General features: G+C 46.4%; 1 protein-coding gene across 1 annotated transcript; it reads right to left on the reverse strand.

Annotated features, from left to right (window-relative positions):
- Positions 1 to 1,723: 1,723 nt before the first annotated feature.
- Positions 1,724 to 10,475, reverse strand: LOC130148506 (patched domain-containing protein 3). The gene is made up of 4 exons (XM_056337188.1): positions 9,595 to 10,475; positions 9,263 to 9,384; positions 7,345 to 7,490; positions 1,724 to 5,139 (listed from the first exon to the last, which is right to left on the reverse strand). Exons 1-4 carry the CDS (start codon positions 10,324 to 10,326, stop codon positions 3,527 to 3,529), a joined length of 2,613 nt encoding a protein of 870 aa, XP_056193163.1. The 5' UTR covers positions 10,327 to 10,475; the 3' UTR covers positions 1,724 to 3,526.
- Between the last annotated feature and the right edge of the window lie 8,722 nt (positions 10,476 to 19,197).

A 19,197-nucleotide genomic window follows, 5' to 3' on the forward strand; every position in this document is an offset into this window, starting at 1 on the left:
GGACAGCTGTCTCCTATGGGAGGGACCCCACCCTGGAGCAGGGGAAGAGTGTGAGGAGCCCTCTCCCTGAGGAGGAAGGAGCTGCAAAGACAATATATGATGAACTGACTGCAAACCCCATTCCTGTCCCCTTGTGCCGCTGGCGGGGAGGAGGTAGAAAATTTGGGAGTGAAGGTAAACATGGGAAGAAGGAAGAAGTGGGAGGAAGGTGGTTTTTTCGTTATCATTCATTTCCTTGAGTTGAGTCTGTTTTGCCCATGAAGGTAATTGCTGAGTGCCCTCCCTGTCCTTGTCTCGACCCGTGAGCCTTTCATCGTGTTTTCTCTCCCCTGCCCAGCTGAGGAGGGAGGGACAGAGCGGCTTGGGTGGGCACCTGGCATCCAGCCAGGGTCAGCCCAGCACAACCACACAGGCAGCTTCCAGACATCCATCAGATGGTGAGAATAACCTCAGTTCCCTTTGAGTACACAGCCTCGTGCAGATGAAAGCAGGGCAGAGCCAGGTGCTCTGACAGACTTCATTAAACACCCTCTGAAGTGGTCACAAGCACAGTGACACATAAGAACTTCAGACTTGGTGCATGATTCTGCATTTTCTGCATTCCTGAGGCTGACATGCCAGAATTCTGCCCTCAAGCTTAATACAAAGAAAATGCCAACTTGCAGTGGAAGATGGGGCCTGCTTCTTCTGGCTGCATCCTGCTGTGTGGAGACCTGCGTCAGCTGGAGTGTCTCAGCAGTTTTCTAGATCTTGATTCCTTAAACTGGCTGTGAAAATAGAGCCATCAAGCTCAGAAGCCTGTCCCAGAAGTAGAGCTGGTTTTGCTTCTATAAACATGGTTAAAGAACCGAGCGAGAGATAAAAGTACTCCCCTCAGAAGTAAATTTCCATTCTCTTTTTTTCCCCAAGAACATGACTCCTGTTCCTTCAGTCTAGTGTTTATTAAGATGCCTTCCTCTGGTGTTGGCCAATGTGAGTGCATCACCTGTTCCCCTGGTAGCTTCACCAGTGCAGAAATGGCTGTATCATTTGCCATAATAAAAGCACTAATACAGGCTTTGAAACATTTAATGGGAGGAGGGAGGAGACTGATGCATAGGGTTGAGTGTTTTTGGGTTTGTTTTTCTTAAATCTAGCTTTGTGGTTACTGCCCTGTCCTGGAAATTTAATGCTGCTGGCTAGAATATGGAGATTCAGTGATGTACCATATGGGCTGTGGTAGCACCAGGTTTTGACTTCCACCTCAGAAGCAGATTTCTTCTAAGATTCATACTAGTTTTCAGCCTTTGACTACTATTTCAAGACATGGAACTTTTTTAATAAACATTTACTTTCTTTATAAACATTATTACAGAGCTATTTCCACAGTAGAATATTCAGCTGCCTTGCTGACGAAACAGGCCCACATTCAGCTTAAGCAGCTTTCCAGGTAGGAAGGTTCCACAGAAAAACTGGAATGAGAAGGAAACTTAACATTCTTTGGACATAGAAATCTTTGGGAAAGTTCAGGATAACTTTTCCGCAAAATTTCATATAAAAATTCTCAGGCTGTCAGAGATCGAGGGTGGGTGGTAGGGTGATTGGTGGTCCTGTTTGTGTTTTAATCTCCACAAAGCAAAAAAGCCTATTGTTCTAGGACCTCGGGATAAAAGTAGGTATGGAAAGACGTATCAGCTGAAGTGCACTTGTGCTTTTATGCACATTAAGCACTCCTCCAACAGAGCTTTGTGCTTGATTTGATTTTGCTTTTACAAAGGGATCTGTGACACGTCTTAATAAAAGGATTGTAGTTGTTACTCTTCAGAGCATTCTAAAGGTTTTATTTTCATCCATCACTGTAGCACCTGATCAACTAACGTAAAGTAGTATGCATATATTCATAGCAAAGTTTCAGGTAAACCCCACGTTGAGGTCTCTGGCACACTGGTTTTTTTGTCCCCCCCAATTTGAGAGGATGTGCACAGAATCAAATTTTTTTTGACAAGTTTTGGGGTTTGATTTTTTGTCGTAACTTGGTTAATAATGAACTGAAAGTTGCCAGTGTTCTTTGGTAAATGCTTTTGTTGCATTCCACATTCAGCCAATACTAAGTAACTGGTCACACAATTTCTTCTTGGCTGTCAGTGATTTATCTTGAGCTTTGTTATGTAGCTTTCATAGTGACTCCAAATGGAAATTAATTTAACACCTGTAGACTGTGAGTCACTGCTCTAGAAATCAGTGTCAGTACTTTCAGTTTTTCCTGGAAGTTGATTACTCATGCCTGAGTGACTTCATTTCCAGTCCCTGGTCCCCATAAACGGAGACATCATGAAACAAACAGAAGGATTCTGCCCTGTCTATTGGGTCCCATGCAACTGGTCATAAATTCACATGGAACGGAGGCGGACCCTGGCTTTGTCACACTTGCTGCATCTCTCAGAAGCAACATTCCAGAGCTGCAGACTTGAACTTAACAATTTAATAATTCATAGACCAGTTTTTCCAAAATTACAAACATCAGTTACCAACATTCATTTGATTTCCAACACATAGCTCATTAAATTGGTGACAAATTAAGAATTTTCATCCAGTGTCTTGTCCCTACAGGTTAAAAGACCACCTCATATATTCTTCACTCTTACTGAAAGCTCCTCTGCAATATCAACGCATCACAGGATGGGTTGTGGCTGCTGAACATGATAGAATTTATGGGTTTATATTTTAATGACTGATGCCCTGAGCTGCTTTTTCAGTTTGGTCCTCAGTGAGGGTGCGATTCTCTCTAGTGAGTCCTTGCCCTGTCATGCCATGGCACAGTGTCTTCCATGGTGGTTACCCAGGAGGTTGACACAAGTTGAATCACCTACAGCACATTCCTTCACAAACTGCAATGAACAGAAGCTACAAGATGTTTAACCTTAGACAGGAAACGGGATGCCAGGAAAAGAAGAATTTCAAACAGAAAACGTGAGTTAGTTTGTCTTCCCTAAGGGTTTCTTGTGCTGCATGAGGAGCCTAAGCAGACTTTGGCTCCTGAAGGCTTATAAACCACTGCAGTCCAAGGCAGTTCTGACCTCTTCTAATCCTGCTTGTAAAACCTCCAGGTTTAAGCCTCCTGGGGAGAAACTGTCTTCAGGCTCAGTGCTGAGCTGAGTTACAGCATCAAGGTAAAAGGCAGGAAATGCAAACCAGTGGGAGTTATTGTTCCCTCCTGTGCACATTGTCTGACAAACCTGTAACATAGTCCATTAAGCTGATGGCACATTTTGTAATAATTTTAATCCATTCAAGTAAAAAAGTCACACAAAAAATAAATATTTAACATTAAGCTGTTGTAGTCAAGCACACACAGAAGTATGGTAATGCAAATCATTCTGTCCATTTACCTTTTCTCTTCTGTTACTTTTCTTGCCTGGGCTTCCTGAAGCCACTACTTCCCTGTTGTATTTATTTTTCTGTCCTTCATTTTCTTCATTTCTTATACTCCCTGAAAGTCACTGCACTTTACATACAATAAATGCAGAATATATTACATTTAACTTAGTCACGGACAATCTTTATCATTTCTAAACCTAAGCTCTAGCTTTTGAGCTTTAATATTGTGGGGCGATCTCCCAAAGTTTCCAAAAAAGGTTAAAAACACTGGAATAAACACAAGACTGTGAAGAGCCCCAAACAAAATAACAAGGAACATGATCTTGAAAAATGTCCTAAAGATGTAGGTTTTTGCCGCAGCCAGGACAGCTACTCCTAATATAGTAGAAACTGCACCTTGTAGTATTGGGTAACCTAGCAGGGACAGAGCTTCGATTGCCCTTTTGTTGGCTGATGACTCCCCACTTGTAACGAAGGCATAGGAAATATGAGCAGAAAAATCTACGGAAAACCCTATACAAATGACCAGGTTGATCATGGATATGGAATCTAGATTGACATTCCAAAACGTCATGAAACCGGCAACACCAACTATAACAGAAGCCATAGCAAAAGTCACCCACAAGCAACACAGTGGGTTGGGAATAAGCAAGAGGGAGACAATAAGCATTGCCCCAGCAGCAACGACAATGTTCTGAATGGTGTTCTGCACTATTACCAGGTACTGATCATAGTAGATGAACGCTGGGTGGTACACCATCATTGGAATACTGCACTGCTCGGCTGTCTCTCGTAACTGACTGAGAAGATTTTTCTCATCAATGGCTGAGGTCACATTCACTGTCTGGATGAAGAAACGTGAAGCTTCTATTTTATCCTGAGTCACGTTAACATCCCACTTAAAACTGGGAACAATGCTGAACAGTATACGTAAGTTATTAAGAAAAAGAGTCTTATTGCTTATATTTATTAAGCCACTTCCAGCCAGTGTTGTGTACACTCTCAGCCATGACTCTGAGAGGTTCTTATCTACATAGGAAATTCCCTCTAAATTCTGTGTGCAGTTCTCAATGCCACGACGAACAGTCTCATTCCAGTAATCTACACTTTCAGTAATGACAACCATGACCCTAGGTCCGTATGCTGAGAAGTATCTGTCATTGTCATCATAGTATGGAATAATGTAAGAGTCATCACTTGCCAGATTTCGAAGATCAATGCCTTCCCTGATCTGAGTACACCCATAAATACTGCCCCCCAAATATGCTCCATACAGCAACACCACAAGTAGCTTGACCCATTTGTTTGTAAAAAAAGGACCATAATATTCTTTAAAGAATATGATCATTGGATGTTCACTTTCTGGCTGTTTAGTTTCCAGCTGAGATGACTGCCTAGAACAGTTGCCTATACAGCAAGCATTGTACAAGCAGGACTCCCCAGCCTGATCTTTATCCACTCCCACAGGCATACAAGTCAGCCAGTGTCGGTTTCCTTGCTCCCTTTTATGATTTAACACAATAATTGCCCCAAAGAAGGTCATGGTATATATATAGCAGAAGACAAAAGCAGTGCCTGTATAGAGGCAAAATGATCTCACAGATGGAAAAGCAGTCCAGGTGCCAATGTAGAAGGCCAAAACATCTGTGAGAGTGGTGATGGTCACCGAAAGTGCTGCTTCTGCATAAGTCTCAGCCAGCAGAGATTTAACGTCGGATTTCCCCTTTCTTAAACTTTGCTCCCAGGAAGCAATCATGATGAACATGTCATCAACACCAACTCCTGCAAGAGGGGGACAAACGTTAATGATGCTTTGCAAATGGCAGCTTCCACTAACACCCAACAAAAGTACAACATTCATCACATTGAAACCTACATAAACTTTTGAAAAACAAAGTTAGGCTATGAACAACTGCTTTAGTGCTGATGCAAATCAAATAAATGCAGGAAAACAGATCCTTTGAGTGTAGCTGAATTTATGACATTGCAGAAACTCCTGGTGATCTGATGGGTTGTTGATCCCTCACCCTACTCTGCTGGAGGACTGAGCACACCTGGTCCATCTCTGACAAGTGTGTTGTATCTGCTGCCCAAGTGATGTAGGTTACATAGGTTTAAATACATTGCTTATTCTGATGGTCAACTATCCTTATCTCTGGAAGCATCCCCCCATTATCTCTCGAATCTCTTCTTCATCACTGCAGTAAATTAGACACTAATTTCTTGCTTTTACTTCAGCAGACCAGGAGAACAGTGATCCCAGTTTTCCACTGGTCCACTTTTTTATACTCTTTGCTCTCCACTTGCCTTCTCTCCGGTTTATCTTCGAGCATTTATTCGTGATTTATTATTCTTTTATCTTCACATATGTGTGAGCACATCACTACAAATATTACCCACTAGAGTCCTCGGAAACCCTGCCAGGAAGATTGGGCCCTAGCCTAGAGTTTTTGCTAAGACATAAGAGTAAATGAGCTGAAGCCCAAAAAGGAATTGCTGATGTGCTTCTCTCAGCTCTGCTAACTCTTCGAGATTTTCATCACAGACCTTTCAGGGGTTTGCCAATGTTACTCTATCAAATGCTCTTCTATTCCCTGAGAATTAATCACACAAAATGGGAAAGCAAGACCGCGTGAATAGGGGAGCAAGCACAAATGATCTAGCCAAGCATAAAAGAATACATGAAATCACCATCTGCTGCCTGAACGGGCAATTGCCAGTAGACATGCAAAGATGAAATAAGCAGCAGTCAAAAGGTACCACTGGACGGCGAGCAGTGAGCCAGGCTACTTCCAGAAAGCAGGCAGGCTTCAAAGCAGTTTACCTAATGTACTGATTATTTGTTTGCTTTAATGCAAGGAAGACAAAAGTCTGCATATTAATTTATAAAGCTCTGAAGAGACTGCTTAAAGCCCTTCCCCAGGTATACAAAAGGGTTTTTCTGAAATTTAGAGCCTCTGCAGTTGAAAAGCAAACACAAGCAAATACACAATGCATTTGAATTATGCAGGAAACAAAGAAATGATGCAGGGGACTGGCTGCATGAACGGCACATCACCTGTATAGCTAAATGAGACTGTTTAGTACATAGTCATGATATGGCTTAGGAAATTTCACATCTTAACAAAAAGATGGATTCCTTGTTTCAAATTACAGACAGTCCTGCTCATTGCTTAAGCCGTATTCAGGCCCCATTTTATTTGGCTAAAGACTATGCTCTGAAAATGGGATATGAAAACTTACGATGACTTCCCATATTCACTTCATAACACAGGTACTGGATTAAGTCAGTTCTGGTGTGACACGAGTTGTGCACTGGACACATGTTCCATGGTGCCGCCATTGAGGTGGCCCAAGGCTACCTGACAGCAGAGAAGCAGGGAGCTCTCACTGCACTGCAAAAAGCGGTAGTCGAGAGGTGGATGGTTTGGCCAAGACCTCTACACCTGCTTAAATTGCTGGTGAATCCAGCAGTCCCATAAAACAGTAATAACAAGACTGATTTCAGGTAGACAAACTTATCCAGAGCTAATGAGATATGTAAATGCTTACAGGACACCTAGAGAAGACAGCAGCGGATGATACAGGGGAATGCAGTGACATAACTTGGTTGAGCACACCTCAAGTATTAGCATTAGTCAAATAAATGATTAATCATCATGGCTAAATTACCAGGGATGCTAAAACTATGCCAGAAGTGCTAACCTTAACACCCTCTCATTTATGATTTCCATGCTGTAGCAGTGGAACTAGAGCAGGCATCGGTTTTTGGGAAAAGCTGCTCTTCTGCCAGAGCTAGGCTCCAGCCCCATCGTGGGTACGTGGAGCCGAGCGGCTCACCTGCTGGCCCCAGCTCGGCAGGGGCTGCACCTCCTGCAGGGTGGAAGTGCGTATGATCTGATGCTCATGTAAAAAAGTAACACCATCGGGTTGTTTTAACTCCATTTTAGTCTTCGTAGCCGAATCAGACCCACTTTTTATACTTACCTAGAATAAGAAATGGTGCGTTTGCTACAGTGACCACAAACGGCACTCCACAGAAGAGCATCAATCCAAAGACGCTTAATACAGCTAAACCGGCTGAAATCACTCCACAGCATGCAAGCCAGATATTATTTCTTATACAGCTCAGTCTGAAAATATTTTAAGGAATATCTTAGTTACATGTCAAATATTTCACCAATGGGTTTGGCATGACAAGTGCACAGATACCAACAATACCTTGTCTATGACAAGAACTCCTGATGAAAGCTGCTAGGAAAGCTCCCAGACGCATGCATTGGGTAAGATTGATTTATACAGGAGGTGCTAAATATATTAGTACTACAGGCCAGTTCTATACGTAAGAGTACAGATGTGTACTGATCTTGTAACAAGAGACCTGGCAAAGAGAAGGTACGCAAGCTTTTACCAGTGAGAGGCCAGATTTAGGGTGACCCAAAGAGTGATGAATTTTTAGAAGCTCTTCCCTTTTATGCAGGTTCTTAGTGTAGCATATCAGTGTGGTACGGAAGCATCTCAAAGGCACTAAGTGCTGTGTAGAGAAGCCTTCTCAGCAGACAGACTGGCTACCAGCCATTTACCAAGACGGTCCTGAGGGCTGGCTCAAGGTCTCCCCATGAAATGCTCTCAGTGGGAGACTTTGCACCACACTAAGGGGCTGAAGAGCTGCCTCTTGCCTGATTAGTAGTATTTTCCAGCCTGTAGACCATTTCTAAACTTTAAGAGAATCTCCCGCTTCCAAGGCAAGAAGCGTGTGTTGGTGTACCCTCCCCTTGCTCTGTCTGCGCTCACCCAGACTGTACGTGAGATGGCCAGTATCCCAAAACTGTATAGCCTGATGGGCATGGTGCTTGATGCAAGTGCTAAAGCCCACCCTCTGAGGAGAAGTCTCTTTCTCAAGTGCAGCACACAAACACTGCCGTACAGTTGTCAAATATACAACAGTTTATGTTCCACCAGCACAAAGAAAGGGCAGGCTATGGTCTTAAGGCTGCTTCCACCAGCAAGCAGAGTAACTAAAGCTGTACCCAGACCCGCAGCCATCTATGAAGCTAACGCTCATCCACCTGCACCTTAACTGAGCAGATGGCAAAAAAAAGGTGCAAATGGATCTTAACATGGTACACTTCCTCCTCCCTCCCCTGCTTCCTTCCTCTTAACTATCTTTACAAAGAATTAGTATCTTGTGGGCAGGATGAGGGTGAAGCTGCAAGTGAAGCAGGAAAGTAGTAGAATAACCTTAGCAATAGCACCACTTACTTCTTCCCTCCCCCAGATTATGACTTCTCTGTTTGACTTCTATGCATCTTTTTGGCGAATGTCTCCATGGGGTTTGCCAAATCGAATTGGTAGGTTTTATTCAACAGAAGTGCTTGTGCAGAATTCTGCCACTGCCAGGCCAGCTGGATCACACTTCTGGCCCCCTTCCCACACAGGGTAAAGCAGATCCCTTTCATAATTAAAAGCGTTTAGTTTGGCACTGTTTTTCACTGCCAAAGCTACAGCACCTCAGACCTCTTAAAAAGATAAAGAGTAGGGGGTTGTTTAAGTAGTTCCAAACCCATTAGCTACAGAAAGCATTCTTAGGAGGCAGGGACTGCAGAAATGACTGACGGCTTCAGAGAACAGACAAATGAATACTAGCATTTAAGCTGTGCATGTCTGAACTGAACGCTTGTTTGTCTATCCACCTGGTACTTATCACGGACCCCACTGAAGCAGCTGGGAAGTATGTGTGAGCAGAAGAGAAACAGCAGAGAAATACTTTGCTCATTACTAAACGGCACCTGAAGCCTGCAGCTTCAAGAACGGCTTCACTCGGCAAGAGCAGAAACCAGTGTAGGCAAGGTGAAGAGGAGCGGAGGTCACTCAGCATTGATCTGTAGCTTAGAAGCCACTTTACCTTAGGCAAGAGACGATTGAAAAGGTTATTGTCAAGAAATAAGTTATGGAGAAGAGTGGGATCACGCTCTTGGTATTTCCTTCAAACTCCTCTTGTCTGGACAGCGAGGTAAAGTAAGTCACCTGCCGTTAAAACAACAGGGAAATAAAAGATGAAGCACTTCAACTCTTTTCGGTCTTTATACACGCGCAAGGGCAACACCGAACGCCACGGTGGCACAAAGGCGTCCCCGTGGCCCCCGCAACCCGCCGGGCCCCGCTGCCGGCCCCGGGCCCACCTGCGCCCCGCGGGTCCCGCCGGCCGCCGCACGGCTCTGCCCGCCCCGCCGTTACCTGGATGGCGGTGAGGCCCAACGCCGCCAGCTCCGACGGGACGTCCCGCAGGAAGCTCTCCAGCCACCGCTGGCTCTCCGCCGCCGCGGGGCCGTCCTCCTGCAGGTAGTACATCAGCTTCAGGGCCCGCGCCGACAGCAGCCGCCCGCCGGCGCCCGTCTGCACGCCGCCCAGCGCGGCCCCCAGGAAAACGCCGTGGCTGACGGGGAAGGTGAGGTTCCCCAGGGCGGCCTCCGACGCGCCGCTCAGCAGCGGCAGCAGCGGGTTGGGGCTGGTGCAGGTGCCGTCGCTGCGGGCGCAGAGCTGCTCGTAGCCGCGGGCGGTGACCAGCTGGTCCAGCCGCAGCACGTCGCGCCGCGCCGCCGGCTCCAGGATCGAGCCCCCTTCCGCCGCTACGGCGATGAGGGCGGCGTAGGCGCCCTCGGTGGGCAGCCGCGGGGCGGAGAAGCCCTCCGAGTCGTTGGTGGCGAAGTGCTGCCGCACGAAGTCGCGCTCGGCCTTGGCTGGCCCCGACGTCGGCGTGAACTGTCCCTCGATGTCGTTCGCCTGCCGCTGCGGCAGGAACACGAAGCCGGCGCCCAGCCCGCCCGAGAGCAGAAGCGGCACCAGCACGAAGGGCCAGGGGCAGGTGGCCACGCCGCGCCCCAGCCCTCGGAAGAGCCGCCGCAGGGGCCGCTCCAGGCAGTCGGTGTTGCTGCAGGAGCAGCCCTCCGCGGCGCGCGGCTCCGCCATGGGCGAGGCGGGGCACGGGCCGCCGGCAGCAGCTCCCCGGCCGCGCCTCACGTCGGGCCGCCGCGGCGCGGCCTCTGGTAGCGCCGGAGGAGAGCCGCCCGCCAGCTACGGCGGCCGCGGCGGTAATGAGCGGCTCTCTGGGGCGCCGGCGGGGCAGGCGGCCGCGCCCTCCGGCTCCGTGAGTCACCGGCGCTTCCGCAAGCGGGGACGCGCGGCTGCCCCCGCCGCGCCCCTGGCTCGGGGCCCCGGCGGGCGGGTGCGCGCGTGCTCCCGCCGCCCCCCCCCCCCCCGCCACCGCTTCCGCGGCGGCTTCGGCCCCAGGGCGCCCCGTCCCGCCGCGGCCTCGGTGCCGGCACGGCGCCCGCGGGTGCTGAGCGCTACCCGGCGCGGGCTGCGGGCCGGGCCCTGCCGTGCACGGGCGGCCCGGCGGCTCCCGGCGGCCTCCGGCCCTCGCCGGCTGCTCCGCCGTTTCCCCCGGCTGTGCGGCAGCTGTTACCGCGAGGGGTTACTCGCCTGCCTGGGAGCGGGACGCAGCGGGAGCTGGCGTGCGTCCCGCTGCCTGCGCTCTCTCGCCAGACGTGAGCGCTGCTGAAATGAAGAGGCTTTGCAACAAGGTGTAGTGGCTGCACCGCGCACGGCTCAGAACTCGCAGGGGTGCGGCAGGCCACAGCCTTGTGTGGCAGCAGTGACAGAAAGCGTCTCTCCCAAGTCCAAAGCGTGGCCTGCAGCCTGGCTCTCTTGACACGGGTGACGGGGATTTTGAGTGCCCTCTGGCTGAGGGGAACACCGAGCTCAGAGGGGAGGCTTCTGGAGAGGTGTCCAGCCACTTTGCTAATACTTCACAGACAGGCACCACTTCTTCTTGCCCTTCTTTGGAAGAAGCAACCCTCCCATCTCCTGCCAGCACTTGCAAAATTAAAAAGTTGTGTGTATTTCCTCTTGCTCACCCTAAGGAGACAGGCTGGCCACCTGCGAGCATGAGGCGGCCAGGCTCCGAGCAGCATTACACATCTCCCACCGAGCCCAGCGTGTGGTGCAGGTTGGGTCCTGGTGATTCCCTTTTCCATGCACAGGTGTTCCGAGGCAGGTCCGTCAGTTCTGAATTTCTCTGTGGGACATGGGCACACAGGAGCTATTTCCTGTAACTCCAAACTTGTCGAAATGTAAGTTTTTAAATGCACCTGACTCCAGACTGGCAGTATCTCTGATGTTCTGCTCTCAATTTCCCTGAATGGATTTACATCATGTTAGAGTAAGAGCTCTTCATGTAGGAGGAATCTGCCCTCAGGAAAAAAAAAAAAAAAAAAAAAAAAAAGAAGAGTAAGCTATTTGATGTCATGTGGATACTTGATGAATTCTTGTTCAAGAGTTACCCAGCTGGAAAAGGTAGTCTCTTCTACATGGAGATAACTCGAGAGAAAAAAAGACCTGTGCCTGGGAATAAACTGCAGAGACAGACCTCTCCCTGTAGCCAGGCACCAAGAAGACTTCTAGGATAACCTGGCAGTGGACCAGGTTGTGGAAGATCCACTGACATTGCAGCAGACAGGAAGAGTCAGTGCCTCTCCCAGCTAAACGCTTTCATTGCAAAAAATGGCCATAAAGGGCTACTGGCTTTTTTAAACTCAACAAATCAGAAAATAAAAAACTGACCACTTATCATTGCCAGTTTCTTTCTGGCTCCTCAGATCTGGAGACGAGTTCTAGTAATGACCAGGGGGTAGGAGATAGCCTGCTGGCAGGAGCTACCCAGTCAGGGTACTCGGTACATGGTGTGCGTGAAGGTGCCGTCAGGGTAACTCTTCCTGAGGGCTGAGGGCCTGACTCATGGCGTGGGAAGATGCTACTGCTGAGCTCGGGCTGAGTCAAGGCTGTCTCACCAACATTCCCCCCTCAGCCTGCTGCTCAGGCTGAGGGGTGGGAAAGGTCTTGGAAGGTGACATAGCCGGGACAGATGACCCACTGTGACCTCAAGGGATATCCCATATCATATGATGTCTGCTCAGCAATAAAAGCTAAGAGAAAGGAGGAAGAAGGGGGTGGCATTTGTTAACTACGACATTTGTCTCCCAGAGCAACCGATACGCATACTGAAACTCCGCTTCCTGGGAAGTGGATGAACATTACCCACTGATAAGAAATAGAGAATAAACATTTTGTTTTCCTTTGCTTGCACACCTGGCCGTTGCTTATGCTTTATTAAACTGCCTTTATCTCGACCCATGAGTTTTTTATTGGTGGTTTTTTTAGGCCACGCAGGTAAATATGCAGATGACAAAGATTAGATTATGATTCCTTCTAGGGTAATCTTCTGTGATGCATGGTCTAAAGAAATGCTATTTCAGGTGACTTTTTGAACTTTTCTACAGCTATAAGGAGAAATCATAAGTTAATTGAACTTTGCTCCATGTTTCAGTATAATAAGGGAAAACCAATCACTTATCTTTTCAGGAAGCTATTTTATGTGACTTTGGTATAAAACCTATAATTATGGTCATGGACAATTGTAAATTTATGACATTTTGCACTTTAAAACTAGCTGCATCAGTACTGAACATTATGAATGTTTTGGAAGGGTATGCCCCATAGAATTTGTAAACCAAAGTATGGTATAACTTTATTTTACCTCCAAAGAGAAACTTTTTTACATAGGGCAGACTCAGGTCTTCAAGGCAGCATAATGTGATTTCTTAGTGTTTTTTGAATGCAGCAGAGAGTCCTTGCCCTCAGTCCAGCCTCTGCCACATCCATAACCATGCCTTCAGAGAAAGCCCCACCACAGACTGGGAGAGAAAATTGCTGGTGGGTTTTTCACACTGTGGGAAGACATAAGATCTTTTCTTTTCTGTAGTATACTATATAGAAAAACATTGGTATCGGCTGAGGTCTGAGCCGTAAGAGGGGTCATGTTTGAAAGCAATGCCAAGAGCTGAACTTGCAGAACTGCTGCATCTTTTGCCTGAAGCCCCCTGACCACCCACTTCAGGGTGACTGCTGAGCTGCATGTACAAACAGGGAGGCACCTACACCTTCCCTTTACTGTTTATCTATAGGCTGCATGCAGCCTTTTGCTTATTCATCTTTCTGCCATCCAAAAGTCCTTACAGTCCGTGGCAGACCTCTGTGCTGTGCTGGCGCGTTGGGCAGGTATGTGGCTGTGGCTGTGGTCTGGCTAGGAAAGAGTTCATTTTCTTCATAGCAGACCGTACGGTGCTGTGATTTAGATTTGTGACCAAGAGGGGTTGGTTATTGCTGAGCAGTGCTTGCACAGGTTCAGGTCTTTCTGATTCTCATTCTACCCGTCGCAGTGGTCTAGGGGTGGGCAATAGGCTGGGAGGGGACACAACTGGGACAGCGGACCTGAACTGACCAAAGGCATATGTCATACCACATTCAGCAATAAAACCGGGAGGAGTTTCTCCAAAGTAGCAGTTGCTCAAACTGGCTGGGCATCAATCTGCTGGTGGGAGGTAATGAGTAGATTGCCTTTGCATCACTTGGTTTTTTTTGTTTCCTTTTCCTTCACTTATTAAACTGTCTTTGACTTACTTTTTCCAGTTCTCTCCCCCATCCCACTGGCTAGAGAGTGAGTGACTGGGCGGGGTCAGTCCCTGACAGACTGTCACATTTACCCAGTTATAAAGAAAAATTACTGTCTAGCTTTGCCATGGCAGCAGGAATTGATATCTGCAATTTCAGATTATGAGGGGGAGAGCTGGGCCACTTCTGCTCTGCTGCCTCCTCTGGAAATGTAGCAGAGATTTTTCTTCATTGTGGTTCACTGCTGAAAAGTGTTGAATTTCTTCTGTGAGGTGCAGAGATGTCTGTCACACTGTCAAAGCATCAGAAGGGAATTGGAAAGGTCATCAGTCTGTTGCTCTCCACAGGGTAGAATGAATGGTGTCTATACCGTTTTTGAAGGACTCAGAAGTTAGTACTGCTAGCACTTGCTGATAAACTCCAGTGAGGGAGATAGGCACTTCTCTTTTGGGTTTTATCCTGAGTGAGCTGGGAATCTTTGGAGGAATTGCTCCCAAACTGTACCTGATCAGCATCATCTCTCCATCTGCATACAGCTTCTTTGTGTATGGGGCAGAAAAACATAAGCATGCCTTTGCACTTCTGGCTAGGGAGGCCCTGCAGGAACCAACAGGCGACTATCAGTCATCGTAGGCTGGGCTGGAGTCAGTAAGGGGGTGATTTCTTTTGCTAGAACCATGATATATTGCAGGTCTCCTTTTGTAATGTTTTTTGTTTGGTTCCCCTAGCAGAGCAGAAATTTCCAAATACTCCCAGCACCGTCTGAATTCTGTTGGTAGACCCCCACTGATTCTACTGGGAGAAGGGAAGGGTAAATCAAAACCTCTGGGACCTGTGTCAGTTTGACCTTGCTTGCTGAAGAGAACTGTGGGTTTGTAAGAAAGACTATAGGCAGAAAGAGGGATAAACTGTTGTTTGGTGGGTAGGACCACTGTAAGACTTTGGTGGTGGACACTCACCTAGCTGATAGGTTGTCACAATCTGAAAGGAGTCGTTTAGGATGACCTCCCTCCCTTTGGGACCAGTGACTGAGTTTGTGATTCCCTTGGACTGAGATAAAGTGAAATGATACCAGCCAACCAGTTTTATGATTTATTAACACAAAGTACAAGACAGGTGGTTAGATACGACCACTCAATGGTCATTACTTTAACCAGATAAGCAAGTCCTGTGCCACACGTTGTTGCTTAGATCTGGTCATGATTCAATAAAAAGAAAGAGAGGAGAGGGAAAGAGAAGAGAGGGAGAGAGAGAAAAGAGGTATCACCACCCGTGGATCCAGTGGCGTCCCATTGCTCCCCTTCACGCTGGTGCCCCGGGCGGGTCCCACCGAGCTCCCAGCTGGGGTTCATGCTCTCTAGGGGGCGCCTCCGCCTTCCCGTGCGGAGCGATGGTGGGTGCAGTCCCCGCCGGCGCCGGCCCAGCCTGAGCGGTGGGCGCGGGGGGTCCTCGTCGGTGGTGGTGAGGGCTCTAGGCAACCCCTGCTTGCCCGTGAGCAGTTGCCTTATGTTACCGCAGAAGTTTCTTCCAGGGAGCGCTAGCTAGATCTCGCCTTAGCGAGACCTAAAGCCACTCTATCCTGTACCACCTTGTGGTTGCCCAGTTAGGCAACAGCGGCTGACTTTGCGCAGCTCGTGTTAGTTCCTCTCCGATTTGAGCAGAACAGCTTTGCACCAGCTCTGCTTGAATTTGTGCACTAAGCAATGTTTAAGGCAATTATCAATATACTGGTTCCTCACATAGTCTTACAGCCTTTAGCGGTGAATCCAGAAGCTAAAGGATGAGGAAACAGGAGCCTCTGAAGGCTGCACAACAACAAATGCAGAGATTAAGGAGTGGGAAGAAGTCCTACCTACCAGAAAAGTAGAGGAAATGACATCTCAGGGTGACAATGATCATCTCATGTTTTGTATACCTAACTTCAGGCTGCACATGGGTACTTCTGTGTATCTGGAGCTCAAAAGAAGTGAACAGCAACCAGGTAAAGAGGTGCCAGCTTCTTCAGTAGCATCAGCAGCATCTTACTGGTTAGACCCCCTACCCAGGAAGGACAGAGCATGGATACAAGTCCCTTTAGCTGAGTGGCTGCATAAGGAGAACGGAGAGGTTGTCAAGAGGGCAAGCACAAAGGAGCTTGGCTCTGCAGCCTAGAAGCTAGGGTGTTCATTTTGGGGGTGGAAATGATTGATTCTGGTTCCCAATCAAGACTAAGGGTTTTACCTGAAACAGTTACTGACTAAGGTAACAAAATAATTCAGGGTAGAAAGTACAGAACCTTCCTAGTGATTCCCTGGTGCCTAGAGGAGTACCGTAGGACAGATGACTTGGAACCTCATTATGGTGAACAATGAATTAGCTCTGGCTAATGGCTGACAATGTGTGTCACCGTCTCCAGTGCCAACCAAAACAAAGCTAAATGAATGTCGTCAGTGCTGTGTTTTGAAATGGCCCACTCATGTTGGTTGAGATAGGTGTGCTCTGGGTCTCCTAATCAGATTAAGCTCATAGGAGGACACAGCATCTAGTGTGTCTTAGGCTTGCCTAGAATGTGTTGCTTGCTCTTCCAGCCCTCAGCACTTTTGGGTGTGAACAGGATGGCAACAAGAAGAGTTCAGGCATCTTTTAATTTGAAGATAGAGGAATCTTGTCAGTTCACCTCCAGATTAGATGACTGCTGGGCGAGCAAATTTGGTTGTTGGTTTTTTTAAAATTAAATTAGTCTTGGAAATGCCTAACATTCACTGAAATCTGGAGGTAGCTCTTGAAATCTTTATTTGGATCCAGTCTGTGTTATCTTCCTGTTGACAGTGGTAGGTGAACATATGCTTTGTAAGATGTTTTTTATCAGAAAACTCTCTTCCTTTTGCTCCTTCTAGTTCCATAGTGCAGAGCACTGGAAACTAACAAAAAGAACTAGGGGTTGCCACACACATTACTCTTTGTGGTGAGGCCCTTCTTTTCCCTATAGATTAGTATAGCTCCTGGCGTAGCAGAGCCCTGCTGTGCTTGGTGTCAACAGTAACGACAGTGATAATAACAGTGTACTGGAACATTTCCTAGATGTAGAATGAAAAAGGTAAATACTGCACTCTCATTCAATGACACGTAATTATCCATTAATGATCATTATGTATGAAGCTAATTCTTGAGATCTGACTTATTAAAAAATGGTTTGCCCAGGAGCCAGTGCCTTTTCTTATTAGGTTTTCATGGTAATGCAGAATGAGATATTTGTGTTGCCACCTTCTCGCTGGTCAGAGCACTGCTTCAGTGAAGAAACGACATCTCGTGATTTGCATAGTAATCTGTCTTGTGTCGTGATGAAAGCAGAGAACCCACAAATGTTTTTGTCCTAATACCTACTTGGAACTAAAAACCTTCCAAGAGACTTTCTTTTTTGCTTTTTCTCTGTGTTGTCTATTAAATAAATCCAGTCCCACAGGAACTTTACTCATGCATGTTTTCCCACCAGAAGACAGGAAAAACTTGATTGAAATAATGAAGACTAGGCGAATGAATACCTGTTTTCCTGTATCTGAGTCTTGGCAGGATGTAATTGTTGGTTTGAAAACCTAAGGAAATACACACATATTTCATTTGTCCTTTTGGAATTATCAGACATAGGTTTGGATAGAACAAACCAAAGGTTTGGTTCAGAAATGCGCACAGTAATGACATGGGAAACAAGGCAAATGTAGTGGTTCCCACATGACAGGTCTTCATTGTTTCCATTTTGAACATTTAGCTTTTAAATTTAGGTGAAATGTGTAATAAACTGGATGACAAACCAACTTCTTATAATTTGGTTATAAATAGGCTGCCTATGTCCATAATTGTTGACTCAATCCAATATTGCTAAATTTGCTTCCATACTTAGTTCATATTTCTGTTACTGGCATTACTCAGAAGGATTGAGCAATTAGTGCTTTGGATTTACAAATATACTCTGTGATGACAAGTGCAAGTCATCAACACCCAGGCAACGCACTGATAACTGTAAACAGGTTTCACGTTTTGAACCAATGACATTAACATCCCTTTCTTAGTACTGCACTAGTGTTTGTATTGTTCACACTGTGTTTGGGTCACTGCTGTTCAGATTGGTTTAACTTGCATTGAAACTAATAGCCACAGTTGTGCAGGATTCATGTCAATATTCTTCCCAATACCTAACCAATACCTCAAAATATAGCTTAGCATTTATTGCTTTCAGATGGTAATTGTGAAATTTGTGTACTGGAGGTTCCACAGGGCATTCCTACTTCATCTGATGAACCCACACTCTGCTCTGCCAGGGGAATGTTAAAGGTACCAGCACTGACAAGGGAGCTTTTTAGACACGCGTGGAATACGGGGATTCTCAAGTCAGCTGCAGACCAACCATCTTGTGCATCAGCCTAGTAAGGACGTCAGAGAAGTGTGTTAATTTAGTTAAAAGAATTCATTAAGTAACTCCCAATAACCTCAGAATTCAGAAAAGTGAGGAGCTGAGATTTAGAGCTGTGAAATGGAGAGCAGAATCTGAGCTTTTCAGAGCAGGTTACGAAGCTATTCTGTAGCAGAATAAACTGTTTCTTCTCAGCACAGTGGATTTGTGCTGTCTCTTTGGAAAGCGGTGGGTCCCACAATGAGGGAGAACATTAACCATATATGAACTCTCCTGGCTCATCCAACATGGTGTTTCCATTATAAAGTCAGAAGAGGAGAAAGATGAGTTTGGGCGGTTGGGGTGAAATCAGATGAGGTAGAGTTAAAAAGGCATCTAGCAGAGACTACTGGACTTGATCCCTTCAGAGGTTACTTGTGGATTTTTTAGAAAGAAAGCTCAATATTGCTTTTAATGGCCTGGTGGACTCAGAAATATTTTGGGACTATTTGTCTTCTGACAAGGCTTTTTGTGCTCTCATGTTTAAATGTTCCTGCTCAATAGAAGAATGAAGCTGTGGAATCACATGAAACTCTGGGTTTAAGTTTATAGGTAGTTTGTGCTTAGTTTTCACAGATGGTGCCTACAACAAATACATGGGGCTTTATATCCTAGTTCAGCTTTGTTGATATTAAAAGCAAACGAAATTGAGTTGTTACTTTAAAGACAGTTTTTAAAATCATATTCTTAAGATCTAAAATTTGTGTGGTCTGTTTCCTCACAAGAATATCGCCAATTATTTGTTTGCTAACCGGAAGAAAATAGATAAGATAGAGATTTTACTCTGGTCCTGGTGTAAAACCTGATTTTATCAAGAATTTACTACTTCAGGGAGGCAGCTTTGAACTTTAGTCGGGGCCACTGACGAATGACATGACTCATTTGCTTTTTTTCCTTTGAAAGGC

Source organism: Falco biarmicus, chromosome 4 (genome assembly GCF_023638135.1).
Source record: "Falco biarmicus isolate bFalBia1 chromosome 4, bFalBia1.pri, whole genome shotgun sequence".
Taxonomy (NCBI): Eukaryota; Metazoa; Chordata; class Aves; order Falconiformes; family Falconidae; genus Falco; species Falco biarmicus.

What these genes read in the sequence shown, in the direction of transcription:
- LOC130148506 (XM_056337188.1), bottom strand. Translation starts at nt 10,326, where the DNA reads ATGGCGGAGCCGCGCGCCGCGGAGGGCTGCTCCTGCAGCAACACCGAC. An exon ending in TGGGCCTCACCGCCATCCAG is followed by an intron (nt 9,385 to 9,594) that starts GTAACGGCGGGG and finishes TTTTAACGGCAG; the next exon opens with GTGACTTACTTTACCTCGCT. An exon ending in CGCACCATTTCTTATTCTAG is followed by an intron (nt 5,140 to 7,344) that starts GTAAGTATAAAA and finishes CCCCTCTTGCAG; the next exon opens with GAGTTGGTGTTGATGACATG.